This window comes from Chiloscyllium plagiosum, chromosome 2, assembly GCF_004010195.1.
Source record: "Chiloscyllium plagiosum isolate BGI_BamShark_2017 chromosome 2, ASM401019v2, whole genome shotgun sequence".
NCBI lineage: Eukaryota > Metazoa > Chordata > Chondrichthyes > Orectolobiformes > Hemiscylliidae > Chiloscyllium > Chiloscyllium plagiosum.
Window position 1 is genome coordinate 139547535 of NC_057711.1, and position 12927 is coordinate 139560461.

Here is a 12927-nt window from a genome sequence, read left to right on the forward strand (position 1 = left end):
TCAGGTCATAAATCTGCAGTAGATTTCTGCTTAATTAAAAGAGAAAGATGAATCAGAACATAACTTCAGTATAAAAACAGAGTGGAAAGCTGTTTACTCAGGCAACAGGAACGTGTCCCCACCTCACATCCTTACTGAATCAAATGAATGAGGAAATTGAAAAGCTTAAGGTCACAAAGATGACAATTAATTGCAGAGAAAAGTGCTGGAAATACCAGTTTGAGAAAACAACTTTAACCTAATTTCTAATTAAAATCTTGATCTAAAGACTGATTTGCTAACTTTATATCAAGTCTGTCTGAAAAAAACATCAAAATACATATCTAGAACTAACAGGAACAATTGGGGGCCAAAGGGATTTTCATTTACTGCTTAGCTAGGGTGATGGGGGTGGGGATGTCTTATAACAGAGTGGTAGTGCCCCTGCCTCGGAGTCAGGAGTTCCAGGTTTTCAAATCTCACTCCAGTACTAGGTGGCCAAGAAAGGTGTTTTCGTAATGTAAACTTGTAAATAAGGTAGTGGCAGAGTAGGAAAGATTCCTGGATAATTTCATGTGATTCTAAGAAACGAAAGGTTCTAACAGCACTTCCCACTACCTCAAACTATAACATGCACATAAAAGCACATACTGTTACAGAACTTGGCCTCTTTGGAGGAGGCTTGGTGCAGCTGGTTGGATAGCCAGTGTGGGTCAACCAGGTTTGGTCCTCTGGTCGGCGTGGATTCAGGACTTGCTTCTCTGCCCTACCAATGGTGAAGGTCATAGCAATGTGGATCTGACCTGCCTACAGGCATAAAACCCCAGAAGTACTTGTGAGGACAGCACAGAATTTCCCATTTATGTTTTGCAACCTTTGTAAATTGGAACTAATGCTCACGAACATTTACCAAGAGTTGAATACCTAGAAGCTCACTCACTAGATGACTTACTGAGCAGAGAGCTCAATTTTGCAAAATTGATCCTAATTGTAGACTCCAAATATATGATCTGAGCACAAAATTATAATTGTTGATAACAGCCAGAAATATGTAGCAGACAGAGATTTGTTTGGATTTTGTGATCTCTGTAATCTTACTGAATAAGAATACTAAATTTTAATGATATACAAGCAAATATAAAGAAAACCTATGATATTACAACCTGAAATGTATTGGAATTGGACTGTACCATACCATACTAAAATGCACTGTTTAATCTTTCAAAATCTTTCAATTTTGAAACGCTTCTTTAAATTTACTTTATTCCTTCCTCTCTAGAATGAAGTGTTTGTACATTGGTTGAACCACTGAATATGTTGCAAATTTTTAAGTATTATACATTAAATACTTAAATGTCACAGTACACTAATAAATTGCAAGCCACTTTGAAAGAAATAAATTCACTTACAGGAAATATGGTAAGAAGCTAGGGTGATAAGGTGGAGGTGGTAAAGGTTGCTGCGAACGATATCTGCGCCCTGTCAGTCTTCGAGGCATGAAATGAGGATATGGCTGTTTAAGAGAAAATAGCAAGGCAACAAGATGCATAAGTAGGAATTGAGATACATCACTGCAAATAATAAAATCCGCAATTGTTCTCAACTATTTAATGAATAAATGAGCTTGACATAAAGCATTCATGGTAAAATGCACTTACTGCCAGATAATAGTGAAGGTTACAAAACAGACAGCTTTACATACCACATTTATTTATACTGGGAATAGTTAGTGATTGCACACAGGTAAGAAGGATTGCCTGTAGATACAACAATTTGTGAAGTAAAAATGTAACAGAACAAAATGCCCACCAAGAAAGTGACAGCATTACCTTTTCATGGATAGATTTTATCTTAGAGAGCTTCTTCAAAATTAAGCATCATCACTTATTTACTGCAAAATAAACAATTACTGAATGCTGTGTAATTTGCATTCTCAAAATAAGTGATTACGTAACATTGTAAAATCCCCAAGGATAAAACTTGTGTTCAGACAGTAAACCTGAGATGTAAAAGTGGTACATTACTTTCAGAATGATGTAACAGAACATAACAGCATAAAATAACAAGTGCAGCAGTCAACCTTCGCCCCGTTAAGCCTGCTCTGCCATCAAAAGGTCATGACTGATCTCTTAGTGGTCTTAACTTATTTTCCTGTCTGTTCCTCCATAACTCTTGATTTCCTTTTCAATCTAACTTTGCCTTAAATATACTGAATACAATAATAGGTAGAAGAACACACTGTGATGTGGACATAAAGAATCTGCAAGGGAAAATAGGTTGAGTGACTGAACAAGAACTTCACAGGTGCAGAGCTTAATGTAGGAAACTGATAGGTAAAACACTTTGAGAGGAAAAATCAAAAGGCATACTATTACTTAAATAGAGAGACTCCAAAAAAGCAGTTCAGAGGCATCGGTGTGTTTTTTGCATATGCAACCCCAAAAGGTAGCAAGCAGGTATGGCAATAAATTAAGTCGGCAACTGGAATTTTGTCCTTTATTGCTAGGGAGTTTAAAAAAGTGAAGTCTTGTTACAACCGTACAGGGTGTTGTTGAGGCTCCATCTGGTATGTAGTTTATAGTTTTGATCCCCAAGTTTTAAAAAAGGGTAAACTGGCTTTGGAGGCAATTCTAAAAGACAGTAGTCACTTGGCTGATTCCTGGGGTGATGAGTCCAACTTATCAAGAACAGCTAAACAGGTTTGGTCTTCATTCATTCGAGTTAGAAGATTGAGGGATGATCTTAGATTCAGAGATGTACAGCTAGGAAACAGACCCTTCAGTCCAATTCATCCATGTCGACCAGATATCCCAAACCAACCTAGTCCCATTTGCTAGCACTTGGTATTATTCCTTTAAACCTTTTGTATTCATATACCCATCCAGATGCCTTTTAAATGTTGTAATTGTACCAGCCTCCACCACTTCCTGTGGTAGCTCTCATCCTTAACCTATGCCCTCCAGTTCTGGACACCCCGATCCCAGGGGAAAGACTTTATCTATTTATCCTATCCGTGCCCCTCATGATTTTGTAAATCTCTGTAAGGTCACCCCTCAGTCTCTGATGCTCCAGGGAAAACAGCCCCAGCCTATTCAGCCTGTCCCTCTAGCTCAAATCCTCCAAGCCTGGCAACATCCTTATAAATCTTTTCTGAACCCTTTCAAGTTTCACAACATCCTTCCAATAGGAAGGAGATGAAAATTACACGCAATATTCCAAAAGTGAACTAAGCAATGTATTGTACAGATGCAACACGACCTCCCAACTCCTATACTCAATAAAGGAAAACATACCAAGTGCTTTCTTCACTATTCTTCCTACCTGCGACTCTACCTTCAAGGAGCTGTGAACCTGCACTCCAATGTCTCTTTGTTCAGCAACACTCCCTAGGACCTTACCATTAAGTGTATAAGTCCTGCTAGATTTACTTTCCTAAAATGCAGCACCTCACATTTGCCACTCCTCAGCCCATTGGCCCATCTGATCAAGATCCCATTGTAATCTGAGGTGACCTTCTTCGCTGTCCACTACACCTCAACTTTGGTGTCAACTTGTTGAAATATGCAAGATTCAGGGGGGGCCTTGACAGGGTGAATGCTGAGAAGACGTTTCTACTCCCTTTGTGGAGTGCTCCCCTGTGGCAGCTCACTTTGCGTTGTTTGAATGTAATTTGATTTTAAAAATCCTCAATACTTTACACAGGTTTCATCAAGCTAGATGAATTTAGTACGTTTAATGGAAATTCCTAACTCTTATTTCTGGTTTTTCATAATAAAAAGCGTATTTTTCTTAAATCTTCCATAATAAAACTAAATACTTTAAAATCCAGGTACATAATTTATTTCCATCTGTTCCCATCCCTTCTTTGATTCAGTTGTTCATAAAATCAGGTAAGTATTATCCCTTGTATTAGCACAACAGCATCAAAATCTTCCACAAATATTCCTCCCTTTCCTGATTCCTGAATTCCATTTCCAGTCCAAAGATGTGCAGGTTACGTGGATTAGTCATGCTAAAAATTACTCCACAGTGTCCAGGGATATGCAGGCTCGCCGAATTAGCAATGGTAAATGGAGGGCTATGAGGATGGGGTGGGATGCTCTTCAGATGGTCGGTGCAGACTTAGTGGACTGAATGACCTCTATCTGCACTGGAAGGATTCTAAAGTTCTATGATACAATCTCTCATTCTCCCAAACAGAGCATTAATTCATTTATTTTAATTTAATAGCTTTAATTATATAAAATGCTATAAAAATGAAATACATTTGAATTGAATGAATTTGCTTATGTTACCTCTCTCAGTTATAATAAAATCTGGCTCCCTGCAACAGTGTTTAAAATCTACAACTCCAAGATTTTTGCTTACACGGAGTTTGTTATGGAACCCACAATTCATCAGCACTTTTCAAGACATCAAATCTTTTCAAGAATTTTCTTTTGTGATACTTGCAGATATCGATTTCAGATACTGGAAAATAATAATTTAATTTGGTTTGTTAGTGGTGCTTGCTTGTTATCAACTGCAATTTTCCTGTTCGTTCAGTGACTGAAACAGACATTTAATTGATTCAAATAATTTTTACTTCAATGTGAAGTAATCATATTCATGAATTTAACAGATACTAGTTATCAGAGTCAATCACAATTTGTGTACTTCCGTGACTGTAAATTTTATGGCACCATGTCTTACAAATGCCTCAGATGGGCTTGATGAATGATTTTCAACTTAGCTCGATATCATATTTAATTATCTAGCTATCAACTTTTAAAGGAACAATTCTTACAAACATTAGGGGATCCTTGGACATAACTAAAGATCACCACTTTTCATAAAAAACAAAGTAATGGATAAACTATGCCATTTTTACATATTAGAGATGCATGAATAAAGTATGGTCACAATGAACAGATTGTAAATACAAACAAAAAATGCTGCAAAAAATGCAGCAGCTGGGAAAGAGAATGGTAGGGCTAGCACTTCAGGTCATTAAACGTGTCTTTAGAACCAGTCTCTAGCAATCTCAGATGTACAATATAAGCCTTAAAAACAGTAAGACCTGGCTTCCTTAGCAAAGCAAGTTTAAATCCATTTTTGAATAAAGACGTACTTGTATCAATAGACTCATGTCACATGAAACTCACAGAGTCAAACCCAAATATATTTAAAAAATCTAAATATATTATTTTGCATAAAACATTTAGTTATAACATTTACAGCTATAAGCTAATTACTTAGTTTAGAGAGTTTTAGTGCATTAAGTGCGAAGACCATAACTCATCTTGGAAAATCATTCAAAACCATTTACAACTCCAATGAACGCTGAATCCATTCAAATCTCACAAATACCGTAAACTGCAGCATCACAAATATTAGAGCACCAGCATTTTAAGAGAGATACAACAAAAGACCTTAGAACACAATGTAAAATGGTTTGTGCTTTTTCCATGTTGGAACAACAGTAGTTAACCCTGCAATAAATGCTCAAACTCCCAACTGAGGATGAAGCAAAGAAGCAGTTCAGTACTCACTACTCCAAAGGGCAGCTCTTGGTGCAGAGGGTCATGTGGCAGGAACTGGAGTGGCGCAGAAGGAGGAAGGGTAGGTGGGTGTGGTGATGGAGGATAAGTAAAACCACCAACAGGAAGATGTTCTCCCAGTAACTCCACCTCGTTCTCTATCCTTTGTAAAGGCTGACAAAAGATTTGGAGAACTTAAGTGTTGTTTCTATACTCATCCATTAGTGTGACATTCTACCTGTTGTATTCAAACAGTTTTCAGTATTGTAAATTTTTTCTAATATTTCAAACCAAATAGGCAATTAACAAAAAACAAAACAGACATTGATAATTTAAAGGCAGCTTACATGATTATACATGGGAATGAGAAACAATGAAGTTATGATATCTTCTGCAAGATGTAGCTCTTCATTCTACTTGCACAAGCATCGAGGAGGGACTAATATATGCTGAAAAGCTGCACACACAGCATCTTGCATACATACAACTTTAGATCATTCCATGACACTTGCAATGAAAAGATTGATCCCAAAACAATACTCAGAACTAATCTGTTTAAATTAATGCTACTTATACTAATTTGTTTAAGTAGCTGAGCTTTTTCAAAAATTAAGCATTGTACACTCTTTCAAAAACCTGTCCAATACCATAAATACTCAAATACCACTTACCGACCGTGACTGTTGTGTTTGGAATGGTACAAACTGGCCCGGTGGTGGCACGTGAGGATGATGGTGGGGCGACAGATGTGGAGGGTGCAATATAAAGGGATCACTTGAGATAAGAGGAGGAAATGCAGCATATGAGACTGGCAAATGTTGTACAGAACATGCCTGGAGCATCTGGAGGGGATAAAAAAGATAAATTAAACATTTCAAATCACCACGGTATTAGAAAAGATGTTACAGTGTCGGGAATAAATGAAATTTATAACCATCCAGGTTTCATTCTTTCTACTTAACTTTTCAGTTGTACACATCACTCTTGTGACAGAGAGAAAGGAAAATAATCAATCTCAGCAGGTTACAGGTGGAAAGCATACCATAAACAAAATATAGTTAACAGAGTTAAAATATAAACAAACAGTTATGTTTGGGAATTCTACCAAGCTAATTTTGCACAGCTCAATCGTATAGTGGTAGGCAGTGCCTGATCCTGTAAACTGCTAAGCCAACATACCTGCGAAATCCAGAACCTATCATTTCAATATCAAAAAAAAGGCCCATTTCACGAAATGGAGAAACTCTAAATTTAATTTAGAAATTCCAGTTTTGTTTGTACATTTTGTCTGATTTTAAGTTGATGAGCTGGGAGCATTAAGGAATGTCAAATCTTAGATGGAAATACATGAATGTAGGTCCAATAACATTCATATCGATGTTTAGCCTTCGAATGAGCAAATAGTGCCAATCACATTTACATATCGCAAATTCCTTTCCACTTTATTCTCTTCCTCGGACACTTATCAAACTTATCTTGAATGCTGACATAGTTTCTTCCTCAACCATTAACCTTGCAAGTGAATTCTACTCCTTATGAATGCCTGTAAAGATGCCTTGGTCTAATTCTAATTAGCTCACAATAATCTTGCATTCATGGTTCCTTCAGCCTGAGCATGCTACCTCATCTCATTGTTTCATTATCTTGAACAATTACCATATAATATTGGAAAAAAAACTTTTCAGAGTCTTTCATTGAATTCATATTTGCTGAAACCGTACAGAATCCTAGTTCTAACAGGTCTCTTGTATATAGGTTCATTATTAATTCTTGGCTTTTAAATTCTACCCTTGACGATAACAACTTGGCTTCCACTTCCAGCCTTTTCAACCATAGCTGCTGCTTTTAGTGGCTTGTGAAATTGTACTTTAAAACTGCTTTGTTCATACACCGTACAAAGCTTACAGGGCGACCCCCCGTATCCGCAGGTCTGGTTACCGCGGCCCGAACATATAAAAGGGAACGTTCCAGAACCAGGGATCAGGAGGCTGCCGGGAAGGTACATTTCCCATCTAAATGAATGGGTTTGCACTCATCCGCGGTTTTGGGCTTCCTCAGTAGGTCTTGGAACGTATCCCCCGTGCGCACAGGGGGACGACTGTATTTCCATTCAGGGTACAGTTAGTTTTATTTTGAAAATGCATCATCTCACACTTACTTGCATTGAATCCCATTTGTCACTTTTAACAAACAACTCTGCCCTCTTATCAAGTCCATTGCAGATTTATTTGATCTGCTACAAAGGTAGCTACACCTCAAATTTTAGTCTTTTCTGAAAATTTTAACATCATTCTTTCTAGGCCCAATTGCCACAGAACTGAAACATGTGAACCCACTTTCAGCCAATCTGCAAACCTCCCCTTGCTCCACTGTTTCCCACGTTTTGAAAGCAATTTGAACGAGTTTGCTCAACTCTCGACAAATTCCTTAGACCTGAATGTTCTCTAATATACTCACAGATGATGGTACCTTGTCAAAAGTTTTCCTATAGTCAAATAAGGTACACCAAATGTAATTCTCAAAACATTCTGTGACAACCTCAAGCAATCTAGGATATGTAACTTCTTTAAAAATTTGTGCTAGCAGTTTCTAATCACTATTTCTTTACTTGGATACAGTCATTTAATCCTCAACTCCAGATAATAACTTGACTGGTTTTTAAATACTTTTAAGGTACTACGCTGCCCATTTCCAATTTCCATGAACTCAAGGAGAGCTATGAAGCGTAATTTCTAAATTTTGCAAATTTCTTCCTTTATCTTTCTCCAAACACAACCTGCTGGATCTTGCTACTTTGTCTATCTTTAATCAGTTTACTAAATATTTTTCTTTCATCCATAACAAGAATGTTGATCTTTTTTCAATCTCCTCTTAAAATCTTTTGCTTTAGTAAAGGCTTATACAAAATATTGTATTTTAATCGTCTACAAATAGACAATTCTATTCTGTCTGTCAGTCCTAACTCACTTTCTTTGCAATCCCTTAACTTCCAGCAGTTATAGGGCAGTCAAGCACCTGAGACTGTTCAGATGTGCTTCACTGTTTTATGATGTTTTTGAACATGTTTCCTCTCAGTCCTTCTTAGCTTTCCTGGTCACATTTTTAAAAAAAAATTCCATTTAACTATTTTTCGTTATCTTTATAATCCTGCTTCACCCTTTTCCACTACAATTAGTTTCTAACCTTTACATTTACATCCTCGCACCATGGTTTTAGATTGCATACAAAGTTCTAACCTACTGAACAACTGGTGCAAAGCGCAAATAGGGTACTATGTTATATCAAAATCAATAGTTTTGCCATAATTCAAAATGTTAGAGCTTGGCATTATAAACCAATGATTAAGAATATCTGTGAAAACATACAGAACCTCCTTATTTCATTCAACCATCGTTAATAATAGAATAACAATCTTAGCACTGACCGGAGGTGGTACGCTGCACACAGGATAATGTTGCCCACTAAATACAACTGAGCACCCTGGAACTTGTTGCGTGTTACATGCTGGGATGTGTGGTCCTGTGCAAAGCGGGATTCCATGTGGTGCTACAGTAGTAACAGTGTATGAGACAGGAACCGCACCCTGGTGAATCTGCACAGTAACACAAACACAGAAATAGTTAGCATTCAGAGACTGAAACAAAAATGGTTAGAGTTCAGACACCTTTTAAATGCTGCAATTGTACTAGCCTCCACCACTTCCTCTGACACACACACACTATCCTCTGCGTGAAAAAGTTGCCCCTTAGGTCTCTTTTATATCTTTCCCCTCTTACCCTAAACCTGTGCCCTCTAGTTCATGTTGGCTCAAATAACAATTTAACAAAAAACTGGCAATGCAGTTAATTGTGAGCAAACTAAATGCAACAAAAACCTAAGACAAAGGGGTAACAAGGAGTAAAGTCTTGAAAAACCATTTAGGAATGTTTGAGCAGCTGTGTGCTGAGAGGGTTCTTGTTCAAGCTGGTATAGTTTCATGAATTAGACAGTATAAGAAAACTATCTTCAGCTGTCACTTTCTATGTTACTATGCATACTGAGTCAGGAGAAGAATAATATTTCCTAAGCAAATTTCTGAGTAGAAGCACCAGAAAACTTTTCCATAATATTGCATTTCACAACAGAGAAGTTGCACAGTGGTTGACCACATGTATGATCTCTCAAACAATTAGCCACTTTTTTTGTTCATTCAAGTGAATGTGGGCTTTGCTGGCTTGGCCAGCTTTTACTGCCAATCCCTAGTTCCCCTCAAGAAGGTGGTGATGATCTAGAAATTTTGAAAATCAATATTTCTAAACCAGTACAGGGCAAGTCAGAAGTTATAGGCACAGAGAGGGGCTGATTTGTAAGGAAGGGTGAGGAATTTCTACGTTCTATTAATCTTCAGTTTATACTTAATTTATCATTACTCTTGTAGTATTAAGTAATTTCAAAGTAAAATCAATGCAGCTTGGCCATGCAGAATATCCAATGTGGGAGCCATAGACACTTCTCATGACTAAGATGAGCTCAAGTGTATGACTGACTACACAAACTTGAGCTCCAGCATCTAAGAGCAGAGAACTACTCTGATATCATGCTTAGAGAGTGGTCTCATCACATTTGGGGGCAAGCTAGCAGATAGGAGATTGCTGACAGAAACAGGGATGTAGTGCACGGGTCCCCAGAGATAAGCTCACTAACCACTTTTCTTTTCTGGATATTGGTACGGTCAATGGATCCTTGGAGGAGTGCATCAACAGTGAATCCTGTGGCATCACAAGTTGTCTAGCTATACAGAAGTGAGAAAGGAGAGTGCAAGGCCAGTATTGATAGGGGATTCTTTAATCAAGGAACAGATAAGTGTGACCTTGATGCAATTCGAAGACAGTATGTTGTTGCCCTGACACTAAAATCAAAGATGTCACATAATGTTACAGGGTATCCTCTGGGGTAGGGCAAACAGTCATAGATCATGGCCCACATAGTACTAATATCACACTTAGCAAAGTATATGTAGTACTGCAATCAGACTTAAAGGCATGGAGTAGAAAATTAGGAAGGAGGATCTCTGAAGTTGCAATCTTTGGATATCTGCCAATTAGCTGAAAATGTGTTGCTGGAAAAGCGCAGCAGGTCAGGCAGCATCCAAGGAGCAGGAGAATCGATGTTTCGGGCATGAGCCCTTCTTCAAGAATGGATCCTTGGAGGAGTGCATCAACAGCAAATCCTGTGGCATTACAAGTTGTCTAGCTACCTTCCTGAAGAAGGGCTCATGCCCGAAACGTCGATTCTCCTGCACCCTGCATGCTGCCTGATCTGCTGCGCTTTTGCAGCAACACATTTTCAGCTCTGATCTGCAGTCCTCACTTTCTCCTATCTGCCAATTAGATAAACAAATAAGTACAGAAACCGGAAGATCTGCGGTTTTGCACCCATTAATGATGATTGGATGTTAATTTACAGGCTTTGTATAAATTTTAAACCAAGCAGTTGACTCTTATTCGTGACAATGTGGTAAGAAATGCACCAGTGAATGGCTGTCACCTATGCACAGCTCATGAATGTTTTCGTTCAGTTCGCAAAGAACAAGGCTCTGTATAATAAAATATGAAGCTTTCAGTACATGCCAAATGCAACACATTGATTGACAATGTAAATATTGTCAGACTGGCAGTATGAATTTTGGTTGCCCTTTTGAATTGAGTATGCTTGTCCTGGTAATGCATGAAAAGCTTTGACAAAACGTGCCTTTATTTTAAGCAATATTCAAGATCCGCAATTCCAAATGATTACTCTGAAAGTTCACCTCCAAAACAGTTATCTCTGTATGCAATGCTGAAAACACCAGCATTTACTTTTGCCTTCTCCGAAACCATGAATCAGTATAATCCTCTTGATAGCCATAGGGGAAACTGTCCTAATATTTTGAGAATCGCCACTTTTGAAGAATCACAAAACCAATTTTAGGAGTTTATCACTGCAAATACATAACATTGTGACTTTACAGTAGAGCTATCTGGATACTTTTACCCAATGTATTGTATCTGGTTGTTTAACATGGCTGGTTAAAAACCTATGCAATAAGCCTTGGTTTATTTCTCTGAGATGCTGAATAATCTAATTCAGAAATTCCCTATGACATTCAGATGAGAGTTTTAAACTGACCAATGGATATCAAATTAAATAACGAGTTAAGAGTTGCTCAAATCAGTCCATCGTCAGAATAGATCATAGGGAGTAGAAACAGTTTTCTGATGTTGAAGTTCAAAATAACTGTTGCAGCAGTCTAAGACATGTTGCATTATGTTCACTGTTTCCCTGATCTAGAATTGTTTGATAATAACTGTGGGAAATACTGGATGCTTGATGTCCTACTGCTAACATTTCTTACCTTGATAAGAACAAAATACACCAAAAAATTGAAGAAGTGGAAAGAATTGAAGATTTCAATAAAATTGCAAGATGATACTGTATGCTCAATGAGCATCTAATCTCCAAATTTAGCCCAAATATATGTAGTGTTCAAAAGAACATAAGACATAGGAGCTGTACTAGTCCATTCAGACTCTCAAGCTTCCCCCACCATCCAATGAGGCCATGGCTGATCTAGTCAGGCCTCAACTCTACTTTTATTCCAGGACCTTATTGCCTTCAACTCCCTGATATATGAAAAATCTGTCAACCGAAGTTTGTGTCACATATAGACAGGGTGGTTAAAAAGGCGTTTGGCATGCTTGTCTTCATTACCCAGTACTTGGAGTATATCCTCTACCAATAAAAGCCAGTACGCCATATGCCTTCCTCACCGCACTATTTACCTGGGTGGCAACTTTCAGAGATAAACGTTGAGGTTGTGCAGGACATTGCTAAGGCCTTTTCTGGAATACTATGTCCAGTTCTGGTCGCTCAGTTATAGGAAAGATATTATTAAGCTAGAGAAGTTCAGAAAAGATTTACCACGATGTTGTTGGATGTGTAAGGTTTGAGTTATAAAGAAAGGCTATTCAGCCTGGGACGTTTTTCACTGGAGCATAGGAGGTTGAAAGGTGACCTAATAGAGGTTTGTAAAATAATAATGGGGAGAGATAGAGTTAATGGTAGTTGTCTTTTCCCTAGGATGGGGGATTTCTAGACTAAGTGACACATTTTTAAGGTGACAGGACAGAGATTTTAAAAAAGATGAGGGGCAAATTATTTTATGCACAGGGGTTGGTTTGCATATGGAATGAAGTTCCTGAGGAAGTGGTGGATGTGGTACAATTACAATGTTTAAAAGACATTTGGAAAGGTACATGAATAGGAAAGGTTTAGAGGGATAAGGGACAGGAGCAGGCAGGTGGAACTAGTTTATTTTGGAATTATGTTGGGCATGAACTGATTGGACCGAAGGGGCTGTTTCTGTGCTATATGACTATGTTCAGAGATTAACTAAGCTCTGGAAGAAATT

The 12927-nt window shown here is 37.9% G+C and overlaps 1 protein-coding gene across 6 annotated transcripts in view; it reads right to left on the reverse strand.

The window, feature by feature from the left end:
- LOC122564492 (E3 ubiquitin-protein ligase RNF38) overlaps nucleotides 1–12927 on the reverse strand; it is a 163282-nt gene that overhangs the window by 22736 nt on the left and 127619 nt on the right. For all 6 annotated transcript variants that reach the window (XM_043719481.1, XM_043719462.1, XM_043719489.1 and 3 more), the window contains 4 exons: nucleotides 8923–9090; nucleotides 6170–6340; nucleotides 5511–5672; nucleotides 1389–1492 (listed from right to left, as the gene is read on the reverse strand). In XM_043719481.1, the coding sequence (XP_043575416.1) occupies nucleotides 1389–1492; nucleotides 5511–5672; nucleotides 6170–6340; nucleotides 8923–9090 (605 nt within the window). The remainder of the gene's footprint in view (nucleotides 1–1388; nucleotides 1493–5510; nucleotides 5673–6169; nucleotides 6341–8922; nucleotides 9091–12927) is intronic.